This window comes from Sciurus vulgaris, assembly GCF_902686455.1.
Source record: "Sciurus vulgaris genome assembly, chromosome: X".
NCBI classification, from domain to species: domain Eukaryota; kingdom Metazoa; phylum Chordata; class Mammalia; order Rodentia; family Sciuridae; genus Sciurus; species Sciurus vulgaris.
The window spans coordinates 127,572,693-127,588,115 of record NC_136471.1 but is presented as its reverse complement, the minus strand read 5'-3'; the positions used below and the strand labels follow the sequence as shown (position 1 = coordinate 127,588,115).

The 15,423-nt window shown below is 35.9% G+C and overlaps 1 protein-coding gene across 4 annotated transcripts in view; it reads left to right on the top strand.

Moving 5' to 3' along the window:
- The window catches only part of GLRA2 (glycine receptor alpha 2), a 204,369-nt gene that overhangs the window by 154,383 nt on the left and 34,563 nt on the right, over positions 1-15,423 (top strand). For all 4 annotated transcript variants that reach the window (XM_079123212.1, XM_079123213.1, XM_079123215.1 and 1 more), the window contains one exon: positions 5,852-6,001. In XM_079123212.1, the coding sequence (XP_078979338.1) occupies positions 5,852-6,001 (150 nt within the window). The remainder of the gene's footprint in view (positions 1-5,851; positions 6,002-15,423) is intronic.

Genomic DNA, 15,423 nt, shown 5'->3' with positions numbered 1-15,423 from the left:
GATGAATAGAAAAGGGGATATTTAATGAGTTTGATTTTACAAATACTAACTGTAGACATTTTAGAATCAACACAGGTGTGCCTGAGAAGTCAGGGCTGCAGGATGGATTTGGGAGTTTTGGAAACACAAAGCCCTGGAATCTCTAAGATTTAATACAAGTTTCCTTCTCATTCACATCACACTCTACTCTGAAGTAGGTGGCCCTAGGTCTTTTAGGAACCCAGTCTTCTTCCATCTTATGGCATTTCCATCTTGAACAAATGACCCTCAAGGTGACTGCAGAAGAGTTAAGACCCAAAGACCTCATGGAAAATTCAGAGGCTCTGAAGTAGCATGTACAACTTCTGCCATATGCCTTTGGGGGATCCAACTGCACTGGCAAATCTAGTTTTGCTGGTAGAAGAAGTGGGATTCATGGGAACGTGGCTAATCTCTGATATAGGACGGACACATACATACACACACACACACACACACACACACACCACTCCCATCTATACATGAGTAAAAAGAAAGCTATAGGTCTGGATGAATTCACTGAGGATTTGAAGACAGAATAGAAATTGAATAGGAAAGAATTCACAGAACATAATAAATGGAAGATATTCCACAAAGGATTCAGAGATGTTGTCAGAGAACCTAAAAGAGAACCAGCCCTGTGTAGAAATGGAAAGTGTCAAAAAAAAGTAGAGGCATGGCTGGGTGCAGTGGCCCAAACCTGTAATCCCAGCAGCTCAGGAGGCTGAGGCAGAAGGATTGAGAGTTCAAAGCCAGCCTCAGCAAAAGCAAGGCACTAAGCAACTCAGTGAGACCCTGTCTCTAAATAAAATACAAAATAGGGCTGGATATGTGGCTTAATGGCTGAGTGCCCCTGAGTTCAATCCCCGGTACCCATCCCCCGACCCCCCAAAATAGTAGAGGCAAACTCCCATAAGGAGGGAAAAAGTTTGCTTTTCCTAAAGTACAATTTTTGCTTTGGGAGGAAAAGATCAACATAATTATAAAAGGACTCATACTCTGTACCCACTTCAAAACCATCATGAGCAGTTTGAAACACCAAACCTATCTGCCTGGCTTTCAATGCCGTTTTTCTGGCCCATCCTCCTGTATATCCCTCACCTTGAGTATACAACATGTCCATGTCACTGGGTTCCTCACCATCCCCCAAGCCCACTGTATTCTCTCCCATTCTTGGGACTTTGCCTTTACAGCTTTTTTCCATGCAACAAAGTACTGGCTTTCCTCAAGCCCTAAATCAAATTCCACCCCTTTCAAAAATGAAGACTTTCCCCGTCAAGATCAACCACCCCAAATTCCACCAGCTTTTTGGTCCTTCCACTACTCTGGCACGTAGAAACATCTTCATTGCATCAGTTATGCATTCATATGACTGTCTCCCTCAACAGACCATGGATTTCTTAAGCCCTGAAACAGAGTCACAGGGAAGTGCAACACCAGGACAAATAAGACTACAGTCTAGGTCACAGGGTGGCAAATGTTTTTTTTTGTGATGATCATTTGGTATTTTAGGATCTAGGGACCATTTGGTTTCTGTCACCACTGTGTCATTTTAATACAAAAGTAGCTATAGGCAATATGTAAATAGATATGACTGTGTTTCAATAAAACATTATTTTCAGGACATGTAGTCGGCCAGATTTGATCCTTGGGACATAATTTGCTGTTCCCTGATTCATGTGAAAGATATTTTCTGGTACATACAGTGATCAGAGTTCCCTAAAGTATAATCTGGGAAGTTCTAGGAAGAATCAATTTGCATATCTGTTATCTTTGTATCTTCTGCCCCACCTCCCACAGCATCTAGTACACTTTCACATAATTGGCCCTAATTTTTTGGTTTTAAAAAAAATTTAGAATTAAATATGCCTGAAAAGATACCAATTCAGTGAATCATAATAGCATTTTGAGAGTTTAATTACCTTTGAACACTATCTTGCAAATTTGTAGTAAAGTAGTTCAGGAAGGGATCATGTAAGCCTCCAAATCATAAAAAGAATGTGACAGGGAAAGATGTGAGCTAAAAACATCTAAGGATTAGCAGCCAAAGAGAGAGAATCTGACATTAGAGCTGGATAAAAGCAACAAAAAGGAATTTCAATCCTGAGGGACCAATACCAAGGGACATCACATCGAATGTAATAGACATCTCATAACACCCTCTAAATCCGTGTGAATAATGCGTTTAATGCCAGCACTTCAATGCTGGAAATATGTTCGTGATTTGGAGGAAATTGAGAGACCAATCGAAATGATTAAGAGATTGAAAGAATTCATTTATGAGCAGTTAAAAATTAAGCCGAATATATGCGTGACCTGCTGATGGTAGAAGATGTGGAAAAGGTTTACAAATTATTGAATGCTGTAAACATCAGGAAGGGGAAAAATGATGGTCACTTCTATTGGACATAGTTCTTGGTATGGACATATCTCAGGCACTGACAAATTGTTCTCATTATTGGATCTTAAAACATTTACAGGCCATCTGAATAATAAATAACTGGGAATGCTGTGATTGGTAATGTTCTATTATTACAGGAGAGTGAGATTGCCCTAGAAGAGCAGTGCAAGATAAAATTATTTCTTATTAAAATATTATGGGAATGCTAGATGTGTTGATCACTCTTAGATGTATCAAATATATGCAATTGTAGGTAATACTATATAGTTGAGGATTATTGAAATTCAAGCAAGCACAAAGAGAATAACTAGATATTTCTTTAATTTTTTTCTTTCATTTAGTCATTCAATGATCCATCCATCCTAAATAACTAATGTCATGACCTGTGATGGTAACATCAATAGTAATACTGCACATGGCCAGTCCTCCAAAACAAACAAACAAAACAAAAAACCTTACACTCTAGGATAGGGTCAGGGAAGCAGGTGAACTAAGAAGGAACAGACAAGTTCAACAGACAGTGATAAAATAATAAAGAAAAATGGCCCCTAACCCAGAAGGGAGGAAAGGAGAAGGTTAAGAAGGATCCCTGGTGGACTTGGCATTTGTACCAGGTCTTGAGGAATTCTGAGGAGGCCATTAATCAGAAAAAAAATGGGAATAAGCATCCCAAGTAGGAAGAGTGATATACTTAAAGGGCTAGAGATGACAAAGTGCTAGACCTCTGTGTCAGAGCACATGTGGGACTGACAGGTGGCTTAAACTATCTGAGACAAATAGTATAAGCAAGGCAGGTGGTGATCTTAAATAATTGGAATAGAATAGTATTGTGATTTATATTTTCCTTGTTAATATTTATCTTTTTCAAATCTCTTCCACTAACAAAATCACCCTTATACAGCTAAATAATTAGCTAAATATAGCAATTATTTTGTGTTTAACACTAGTTTAAGCTCTTTACATACATTAAGTGATTTTTATCTACATAACAACTCCATGAGGTAGGTACTATGACTGTTCATATTTTACAGGTTATACAACTTGGAGAAGTTAGAGATACAGTCAGTAGCAAAGTTGTGATTCTTACTTGGGATATTTCTCTTCAGAGTTCTGCTTTTAAATCCTCTGTGCCACTGCTAACTTTATATTTGTATTTTTTTCTGTTATTTACTTCTGTAATTCACCTAAAAATTGATCTAACAAATAAGCTGAGACAGTTAAATATTTGGGTGGAAAATGTTCATGGCAACAAAATTAAAAGTCACAAAAATGAAAGAGAAAATAAACGAAATATTCTATAATGTAAAATAATTAGTCATAGCATGGTCCATTATGCAAGCCTTGAAAATTGTGATTTAGTAGAAAGTTAAATGGCATTGGAAATATTTATAAAGGCCTAAGGGAAATGCAGGATACAAACTATACTATCCTAATAGTATATTTATGTTCAAAAAAGAAACACACTAATTAGATGGATTTTCAATTCCAGTCATGGCTCTGCTACTTGTCAGTTTTGTAACCTTGGGTAATAATTTGGTCCTTCTGTACTCCAGTTTCCTCATTAGAAAATGAAGCAACAAATTGTTTTAATGGTCAAAATTAATACATATGTGATATTTATAATGGTGGCTAGCAGTCAGTGACAACATAAAAATTTAGGAAATTCTATATAAAAATTAGACTGAATAGTACACACTCAGCTAGTAGTTTTATAAGTGTCTTTTGTAATCTGGGATCCAATGCTACAACGTTGTTCATTTATTTTCTTCTTTATACTTTAAAAAATTATTGTACAGTGACACAAGAGATATTCTCCATTACAAGTAAAAAAATATTTGCTTTCAGAATCTGCATTGTTAAATTATAAGACTTACTAAACATTTAAACAAACACTAAAGGGCTAAAAAATGTTTCCCTTTTTACCAGATACCTTCTCAAGGTTAGAGCTCTGATCTTTTGTTTGAATACTCTTGAATTGTGAGAATTTAAAACTATTTAGAATTGTTTTCATGGCACGATCAATAAATAGATGGAAATTACCAATTGATTTTTTAAAAGCCTAAGGTCATGCAGAATATATTTTTCATCCAAGTTTGGAATTATCTTAATTATACTTATTTTTAGGTGTTAGGAAATACTAAAAGAAAGTAAGCAGTTTTAGCAGTTTTACTTGAAAATTTTGTTTTTCTCATTTTTTCTTTAAAGAAACCTTATGTTTTTAATAGATAAGTAAAAAAAATTATATATTTATGATATACAACACACTATTTTGAAATACCTATACACTGTGGAAAGGCTAAAACAAGCTATTTAACATATGCATTTCCTTAAACAGTTTTTGTAGTCTCATTAATTAAAATCTACTCTCATTAATGAAATTTTTGTAATATTTGGAGCTTGCCTCAGGGACAAAGCTATTTGAGCAGGTGGGCTACACTGAGAAAGATGGAGCAAGGTCACAGGGCAGTGGGGCATGTGACTTTCACTGCTTTGCCCAGGATCTTCTAAATGGAATTGATGCATTACTTATACACTTACTTTTTAAATGTTATAATTCTTTTTAACTTTTTGATTGATACACAGTATTTGTATATACTTATGAGGTACAATGTGATGTTGTGGGGTATTACTTTCCTTGGTGCTGGGAATTGAACCCAGGACCTCCTACACACTAAGTATATGCTTTACCACTGAGCTACATGCCACCTCACAATGTGATGTTTAGATTCATATATACATTGAGTAATGATCAACTCAGGGTAACTAGCATGTTCATTACCTTTTATCATTTCTCTCTGATTATTACACTAAAAATTCTCTCTTCTGACTACTTTGAGCTATATAATGTATCATTGTTATTTATATTCACCCTTACATACCGTAGAACATCAGAATTTATTCTTCCCATCACATTGTACCTGATAACACCCCTTCTCTGCAACACTCCCCGCCCCACTCTCCCAGCCTCTGGTAATCATTATCCTAATCTCAACTTGTATGAGGTCAATTTTTTTTTTTTAGATATCACATGAGTGAGATCATGCAGGATTTATCTTTCTGTGCCTAACTTATTTCATTTAACATAATATCCTCTAGTTCTATCCATGTTGATACAAATAATACAATTCCACACTTTTTATAGCAGAATAGGATTCCATTATGTACATACCACATTAGCTTTACCCATTCCTCTGTTGATGGACATTTAGACCATTTATTACAGCACTATTCACAAGTTTACCCACTTTCTTAGGGAAAGGATAGAAAATCTTCGACTCAGGAAATGAGGTTATTCTGATGCTCACACCACTAGGAATCTGGTTTTCCTGAAAGTTTTCATAGCTTCTCTCTCTCTTTCTCTTTCTCTTTCTTTCTCTCTCTCTCTCTCCCTTCCTCCCTCCCTCCTCTCTCTCCCCCTTCTCTCTTTCTCAGGTCTCCTATGTAAAAGCAATTGACATCTGGATGGCGGTGTGCCTTCTGTTTGTGTTTGCTGCCTTATTGGAATATGCAGCAGTGAATTTTGTCTCCAGACAACACAAGGAGTTCCTACGCCTCCGAAGAAGACAGAAGAGACAGAATAAGGTACAGTTGGCCCTCATTACAAAGTCATGTACAACCTGAGGTGATTAATCAAACAATATAATTCAGAAAACAGAATAATGACCAAGAAGCTGAAGTTAATTTGTGTCCTGATTTATCTTAGTATACTTATTGCTATTGCTATTCAAGTTGGTCTTTTAAATTTTGGGATGGAATTATCTGATTTGACAAATAAAAATACAGGGCATACAGTTAAACTTGAATTTCAGGTAAATAAACAACTTTTTAGTATGAATATATCCTGAATATTATATAGTATGTACTTAAAAAACAATTTTTTAGTATATTTGAAAATCAAATTTTACTGAACTCTATATTTTATCTAGCAACTCCAATTGGGTATGTATACCCAATTTGAAAATATTACTTTAAAATCCTGGTTATTTTGAATGTTGATAATTTGTGTGTATGTGACTATGTGTGCACATAACTTATCTGATTGACTTTTTTCATCAATTGTTCTGGCTTTAGGTAAATAATGCCCTGCCTATGTAGACTGCAACTTGACAAATCCAATAAGACTGATCTTATTGTCTCAACTTCAGTGCAGAAACCTAAGCTTTACACTATCCAGAGGTTTGAGGTTGGAAATATATAGCTCAAAATGTCCAGTTCAAGACTATCTGCTAAGTGAAATAATCCAGACCCAGAAAGTCAAAGCTCAAATGTTTTTTCTGATATGCTGAAGCTAGTCCAAAATAAAGGGGGTAAAAGAGAAATGAAATGGAGGGGTGGGTTCCATCAAAATAGAAGAAAGATCATCGTAGTAGAAGAAGGGAATTGAGGGGCAGGAAGAAAAAACAGGATAAGGGAAGAACAGTGGAAAGAATTGAACCTAAGTTTCTTATGTACATATATTAATATACTACAGAGAATCTAACCATCATGTATATGCACAAGACACTAATTTCAAAAAATACTAGATAAATAGCAGAAAGACCAGTAGAGGAAAATGAACAGGGGAAGGGAAAAGGGAGGGTAAGGGGAAGTAGAGACTGAAATAGAGCAAATTATATTCCATGCATTTATAATTATGCCAAAATGAATCCTAATGCTATGCATGACTAACATGACTGAATAAAAAATGGAAAAAAAGATCTCCAGTTCAGCAGTTCTTGAACTTGTCTGCACATTAGAATCAACTGAGTTTTATTTATTTCTTTTAAATGGTTTTTACAATTCATTTATTTATTTATCTATTTATTTTTATGTGGTGCTGAGGATCAAAACCAGTGCCTCACATGTGTGAGGCAGGTGCTCTACCACTGAGCTACAACCTCAGCCCAATCAGCTAGGCTTTAATTCCAAACCTTGGCCACATCCCAAACCAATTAAATCCCCATTTCAGGATGGGGTACAGGCATCAGTATTTCTGCAGCTCCCCAGGCAATTCCACTGTGTGGACATGTTTGGAAAGCGCTGCTCTGGTTTATGAGCAAATCTCATATAAGATACCAGAAGGCTTACACCTGTTTTCTGTTTCAAACTCTGGGAGGGAAACATGCCCTTGGATACAGAGAATGTTACCCCTTGTAATAATATTGCTAAAGAACCAAGTTAAAATTTTAAGTATAGTATAACTAAAAGGAACAAATAAGAATAAATACATTTTAGGTATAGTAGATAAAGTATTTTTCAAAATCTGTTCCCCCCAAAATGTGATAAATTGAACCTGCTGGTGAATCCATACTTACATGCTACATTGTTGGAGCAAAACTAAAAATGTTTCACTGTCAATCTTATTGTTTCCAAATATCTAGATGTAAAACTAAAAGTTTGCTGTCAGACATCACTTACATGGAATTTATGTGTGTGATAGCTGAAACCCTAACTGCATCTACCAAAAGGTTTCCTGCATATATTCTGAAAAAAGATAAATATATCTTTTACTCTTTGTTACCTTTTGGAATGTTTTGTTATACTACAGTCTAAAAAGGAAACAAACATAACAAATATACTTTTGGGTGTATATTATCTCTTAATATTAGACCTTTATCATGTTTTCCCTCTCTGCCTCCCTGTTGGTGCTAACCATTCCTTCAACTCATCACAAAAGTCCTATACACAGTGGCACAATGTCAGAGTCACTTTGCCACACAGGACATATTAGATTGTGATGGTATTTCAGCACACAAACAAACAATACAGAGTTTAAACAATTCACATAGTAACTACCAGTAGGTTATGTCATTCAGAAATCCCTGAATACTACCCAGGTTTCTCCAATCTTACCCTATCATAATAGGACTCACCTCAGACTCTTGTGGAAAAATACAAATTCTTAGTGAAGTCCCTGAAGACACCTGATTGATTAAGTTTGGGGAGGAACACAAGAATCTGTATGCTTAGTAATTATACCACATGATTCTTAAATGATAAGTTTAAGAAACACTACACTGGTTCACTGATTGTATGTTGGAGAATTCATACTTGTATGCTACTCTGTTAGATCATGAAAGATTGTGCTTTATTCTAACTGAATAGGATCCACTGGTTAAATTCAACTTTTCCAAGAGTCTGTGTGGACAGTAATGGAATTGGAATCAAGAATAGCAGCAGCAAATCAGTTGGAAGATTACTCTAGAAATAAATTGGTCATGCGTATGGAACGAAATAGATTTAAGATTCATTGATTTATTTCACAAATATTTAATTGCTTCCCACTATGTGCCAAGTACCATCTAGATCCTTAGAGTATTGTTGAACAGAACAAACAAACGCAATTCTTTGATGAAACTTAAAACTTACATTCTAGTGGTTATGCTTTAAAGGTAAAATATCAATAGATCATGCTCATGCATTTGATATGAGGAGGTGAACATAAGAAAGAAATTGAATATGACTCACAAATTTTTTATTTAAACAACTGGGCACTTAGCACTATAATTGTAATGAAGCAGATTTAGGGTGGAATTCCAGAGTCACATTTTAATGATGTTTAGATGACTATGAGACATCTCAGTATAGTTGGCAAGTAATTAGAGATATGTGCTCAAGAGAGATAAAATTTGGAAATATATTTGAGAGTGAACAGCAAAACAAATAATATCTTAAATTCACAAAACTGGCTGAAATCCCCCACGGAGAGAATAGAAATTAAAAATCTCTTGCAAATGGAATATTCCATCACTTAGAAAGCCTATCTAAAGTAGATTGAGAAAGGAATAAAGGAAATGGTGAGACTTTAGATGTTACTTGCAACTGCCTTTGCTGTATAGGGGAGCATAGAAGATGGTATGAAATAAAATGTGTATTCATTGGAGGACTTTTCCTGGAAAAGAAGATCAAAGAATATTAGCATACAGTGGAAGGAGCATAAATTAAAGAACAAAATGTTGGCCAGGCGCAGTGATGCACACCCATAATCCCAGTGGCTGGGGAGGCTGAGGTAGGAAGATCTCAAGTTCAAAGCCAGCTTCAGCAACTTAGTGAGACCCTTTCTCAAAATAAAAAAGGGAGGGGATGTGTCTCAATGGTTAATCCTCTTGGGTTTAATCCCTGGTACCAAAAAAGGAACAAAATGTCTTAAGAAGGTGAGAAAGGATAAAATCCAGAGCAAAGATGTTAGCCTTACATGGTGACAGATATTTCATCCATTTTAATAATGACTTAAATTATTACCAGTTCATTAATGAAATAACTAAAGCACAGAGAGTTTAAATAATTTGTCCATGTTGATGAGCCAGGAAGTGGCACAGCAAGATTTGAAGTAAAATAATGTCTCCAAAGTCTGTGCCTCATCACTGTACAAACAAAATGGGAGAACAACTATGATAGCTAGTTGATTGATAAATTCAATGATGGTAAGATGTAGGAACTTCCAACTAATAGTTCCTATCATTTCCATGAATTCTGAGGTAGGTTGTCAGTTGACAGTGTGGTAGAGGGCTGGGGATATAGCTCAGTTTGTAGCATGCTTGCCTCATAAGCACAAGGCCCTGGGTTCAATCCCCAGCACCGCTAAAAGAAAAAAGAGTGTGTGGTGGAAAGAAGGAATGCAGAAAGTTTGAGGAGGAGGTCCAAACACTAAATAGCAGTTTTACATACTAGAAAAAGCCAGTGGTCCAAGAATAAAGATGGGGACAATATGCTAAGGCAGATAGTTGTGTACCCATATGAGATCTGTGGTTAAGAATTTGAAGTGTGAACAGTCAGCAAGCAGGTATCTTTTCCCCTAGCAACTCTCTAGACTCAGGTACCAAGAAGTCAGATGCTTGAGTTCAACTACAAATTTAGTTTTTCCAGGTAAGTGAGAAAGTGTACGGAAGATATGGAGAGTATAATAGAGGAAATGAAGGAAGAGAAAAAGAAGGGAAAGGAAGAAAGACATGAAGGAAGGGAGAAACATGGAGTTAAGGGAGTGGTTGCAAGGGAGTAGTAACACTGATGAACAAGAAACCCTAAGGTGGATAGAGAAGGAAGAAAATAAAGGACACACTGGCTATTCATGGGAAGTAAAGACAAAAATAAGGCTATGACCACGTGAATTTATGACTAAAATTGGGTGGAGGGAAATTGACAGCTGGGCAGTCCAGAAACTGGGAGGCCTAGGATGGGTTGATTATCTATATGGATATGGAAGCTCCCTCATTAAAGGTGATATTTATGAGAGTGTTGGATTGACAAGGAAATAGAAGCTAAAGTCACCAACTAAGAGACTGCATCCGGGTGCTGATAGATAACATCAGTGATAAGGTGAAGTTAATGAGCAGAACTTCAGAGGTACCAAAGGGGCTAGGCTTAAGCAAATAGGAAAGAGAAATGGTTCAGGTATTGCAGTGGGAAGCAAGAAGGATACTTGAGATTAAAGGGAGGCTTCTTAAAGTTGCCAGTGACAGTTAAATTGCTGCTTTATAAAAACTATTTATTGAAAAATTAAGTTTGCATATTTATAAGGAGATATTTTTAATTTATGCATCTCACAATAGGTATTTAAAATACAAATTTAATGACCAAAGTTATGACTAGGGATCAGGGTAAAGAGCTAACCAAATCATGCATGATCTTGCAGTCCATGCTTCTAATTATCACTAATGACTGAATTTTGAAAAAATGAGCAAGAGATATATTCAATTATTTGTCCCTTAGAAAAGACAGAGCTTTTCAAATTAATTGAGTCTGAACAATTTGAGTCTTAACAATGGTTAAAACAAAAATAAAATATAGCAAGAGGTAATATTCACTAAGGGCTTATAACATGGCAGGTAACATTACAGATACTATAAATATTTCATTTAATCCCTACTACCACTGTGAGAATAATGCAATCACACAGCTCAGCTTATCTGAGAATGTTATGGTTTATACCTATTTTCTCAATACCCTGTGTGATTTAACATTTGTCCCAGATTATTATTATTATTATTCCTCCTCCTTCTCCTCCCATTATTATTATTATTATTACTATTATTAGGATTGAACTCAGAAGCACTCTAACAGTGAGCCACATCCCCAGCCTTTTCTATTTTTTATTTTGAGACAGGGTCTCACTAAATTGCCCAAACTGATCTCAAACTTGTGATCCTCTTGCCTCAACCTCCCAAGTTGCTGGCATATGCCACCAAGCCCAGCAGATTCTTCATTTGAAACAAAATATTTTTATTAATAATTGCATTAAAATAAACTGGAATGGGTTTTGTTGACCCCCATTTTGTACATCTGGCTTCTGTCATGGTATGATCTCCTGGTATGGGTGTAAAGCATAAAATTTTCACTTTAACACATGGTGAAAGCTTAAAAAAATAAGCATCACTATCCCAGGCTTCTTTTCTTGATGTTTTCTAGATGCAGTGCCCTACCTGATATTCCCTTCCTCCGGTTAGTTTGCAGGGAGCTTGCTCATTAAAATGAAGTGCACTCAGACACAAGAGGTTGGGAAGAAATGATTTTCTTTTGGGCTCCGGCAGTTATGGGATACTGCGGCCCCTACTGGCCATATAGGATATCAGCCTTGGTCAATGGCATGACACACAAAATCCAGAAAGTCACCAGGTCCACCACTTGATGGAGTCAGTGGAAAATAAGGAAAATTATTGGTCCTAAGAACATGAAACAAATGAAAAATAGGGGCTGAGCAGTCCTGTGACTGATTTACATTTTAGTAGTTTTGACATTTTTTTCATGATATAAATCTGCTTTGATAATATTTTTTTATTTTATAATAATATCATAGAGTTATAATGTCTATTTGTACCACTTTCCACTATCAAGATTTTCCTTGTTTTGATAAATTAAGTGGTCATCCTACCAAAAATAAAGGTAGTATTTTATCCAATTTCATACAGAAGGAAACAAAAACAGAGAGGTTAATTAAAATGTCCAAAGTCATACACGCAGGTAGTGCCCAAAGTCACTGAACTTAACTGTGCAGCCTGCCACTCAGAGTTTACAATTTATTTTATCTAGTATAATACATGCACACTGAAAATATTTCTAATTGACTCTAATTTTATTTTTAAATGCTGGTGGTTAGGGCCAGGGCCAGGACCAGAATAAGACAAATGAGGTGAGTCACACACATGCATGGTTAGATCTTGTTTTTATTTAAAATATTAGTATTTTGTTCACCATGAATATTTTGTATTAATAGTGATTTTTAAAAATGTTATATTAAAATATAATTTATCTTGAGTACTGGAGTTTTCAGTACTTTTTCAATTTTGCAACTGAGGTCTTACTTCCTTTCCCCTAATTCAGATCCAGTTGGTCATGAATTACTAAATTAATTTTCACAGACCCTAATTGGTTATGGTCTGAGTTAAAAAAAAAAAATCATCATTTTAAAACGTTCAATATTCCCAATGCAAAAAGTCATTTCTTTAATTTCTCACTGGGAAACTGACTTCTGAAATGTGATATGGTTTGATTCCTTTGAAGATAGAAGAAAAAAAAAAACCAAGAGTCAATCATTTCTCAAATAGACAATGGCCTTAAGATTTATTCAAGGAAGTTCTATTAGGAGAACATCTGAGATTACATTTCTATGCATGGGAAGAGTGCCTGGTGTTTACTGAACAATCAAGTTATGAAATGGGGTCACTTTCAAGGAGGAGCCAGGCAATTTGCAACTGGGTGTGTTTGCTTTATCTTTACTACGTTTCGCAAAGCAGTTACTGTCAGTTTTATCAAACTAGAGTTTCTCAGAAACAATTGCACCCAAATCTTCACTGACAGAACTGGCAAAACCCAGAGTATTAGAAGCTGACGCCCTAGGTTCATGTAGTAAAATCCTATTTTTATGTTACCCTTTGGCTCCAATAGGAAGTATTCACAATGTGAAGGTTACAACAATTTTACTACAAGAACTTTAAAGCCTCACCTGCATTTCCCTTACTTCTGGTTTTGTGGTTTTCTGCCTGGTTTCAAATGTCTCTAGTTACCCAAATAGCCCTGACTTCTTTATTCTCAGTGACTAAACAGAAACAGTGGCTGCTTGAGGACATGGTTATGACTTTAAGGTCACCAAAAGACAAGCTGCATTTCAAAAGGAATGATGTTAATGATGCATTGTTTAGATTGTTTAACACTCCCCCCAACCACCACAAGAAAATCTGGGGCCTCTTAAACTGATCAGGCAATAAGGTAAGAATGTCAGGCCCTGATGAAAATGTCTCAAATGATAGTAATTTGGAAAAGTGAGAATTCAGTACTCAGTTGTTTGTGATTCTCTCTTCTTCCCCTTCCATTACCTATGTTTCAAGTCTTAAGTAAACTTCTAACCCCTCAAAAGATCACATTCTGATCCTACAAGCCTGAAATAATCTCACTCTTTCAGCACATGTAGTACTTAATTTGTACCTTTTCATAACGTATCACTTTCTACCCATTTGTCATGTATGTTTTACAGAAGAATATAACATTTGAATGGTACTGAGAGAGCATTTAGAACATTTTACCTAGACATACTTAAATTTTTCTCTTCAACAACTTCCCATTAAGACATAACAGAGAAAAAAACATGGAAGGGCAGTAACTACTTTTATCCTAACCCAGGCTTTAACTTCAAACCGTAATGCAATGCCCCAGGCAGAAGAACAACTTAAAAGAGGCCATTAACCTTCTAATTAGGGAGGCCCAGAAGTCCTATGCCGACTATTTCTTTGCTAATGTTCCAAGGGTCTTATTTCTTCCAAATCCAATGGGATACCAAGGCACCACCAGTAAAGGCTAGAAGACCTGGCACCAATGATCACCTGGAAGTGGCTTATTTAAATCTATGGGGCTCCACTTCCAGAAAGTGCAATTTTATCAATGTCTCAGAATCTCCACAGTTGGACTAGCACTCCCCATCCCACTTGAGCTTAAAAACCTTTTCCCATTCTTCCTGGAGACATCCCTTCAAATATTTAAGGATAGTAAGCTGGCAAGTCTTCTCGAATCTTCTCTGCAAATTGACTTAGTCCTTCCTATGGTATAGTTGACAGCCACTCACCATGTCACCTTTTCTTTAGTTTGCTAATGATGATCTTGAAGTATGAATTGCAGAATTTGAAAGATAGTCTAGGCATGGTCAACATGCAACATGAATAAGGTTACTCTCCCCTCTAACTAGATATTTGGTTCCTTCCAATAAGCACTAAAAGGGCTGGAGATATAGCTCAGTTGGTAGAGTGCTTGCCTTGTAAACACAAGACCCTGGGTTCAATTTCCAGCACTGAAAAAAAAAAGCACTAAAACTTAGTATTTTAAGTACTCATATTCCATGATTGGCTCATTTTGACCTTATTAATTTCCTAGGTATATTTTCTATTATTAATCCAAATAGCTATCAAGTTATCTCTTCTTGATTATGTGGTTAATTTTTTCTGTCCTGAATAAATGACTTTCTATTCATTCCTATAAATCTTTATCTTACTGGATTTGGCCCATTGTTCTAGATTATATTAATCATTTTGACATTAATTCAATCATCTGGAAAATTAATTACCACTTCTAGTTTTGTACTTTATAGGTGAATATGTATCAATGTCTTCTTAGCCAAAGATTACCAGGGACAAGCCTCAACAAATGAGTCATGTTTACCAAACTCTAGTGGGGGAGAATACACAACACAAGGATCTGGGGTGGAAGAGGGTGGCTGTGGGTATCTGTAAATTAGGTGATTTGGTGAGGGAGTCCAAGGAAGCAAAGATTTGCTCTAGATTAGATGCTGTCACAAAGCAGGGGAAATTCTATGGGTATCTCAATAAGTACCATCTATATGATGGTAGATTACAGTGAGAATGAAACTAATTGGAAAAAAAAGTAGCAGTCACTTATTTTAACCAAGAGAAAGGGATTTTTTTAAAGTGGCAAAGTGACCTTGTTTTTGTGTTGAGACAAAACTATGCAGTGACCTTGTTTTGTCTCACTTTGTCATATACAGTCTAACTTTATCTGAGGTTGGTATTCTGGGAGATGGCTTG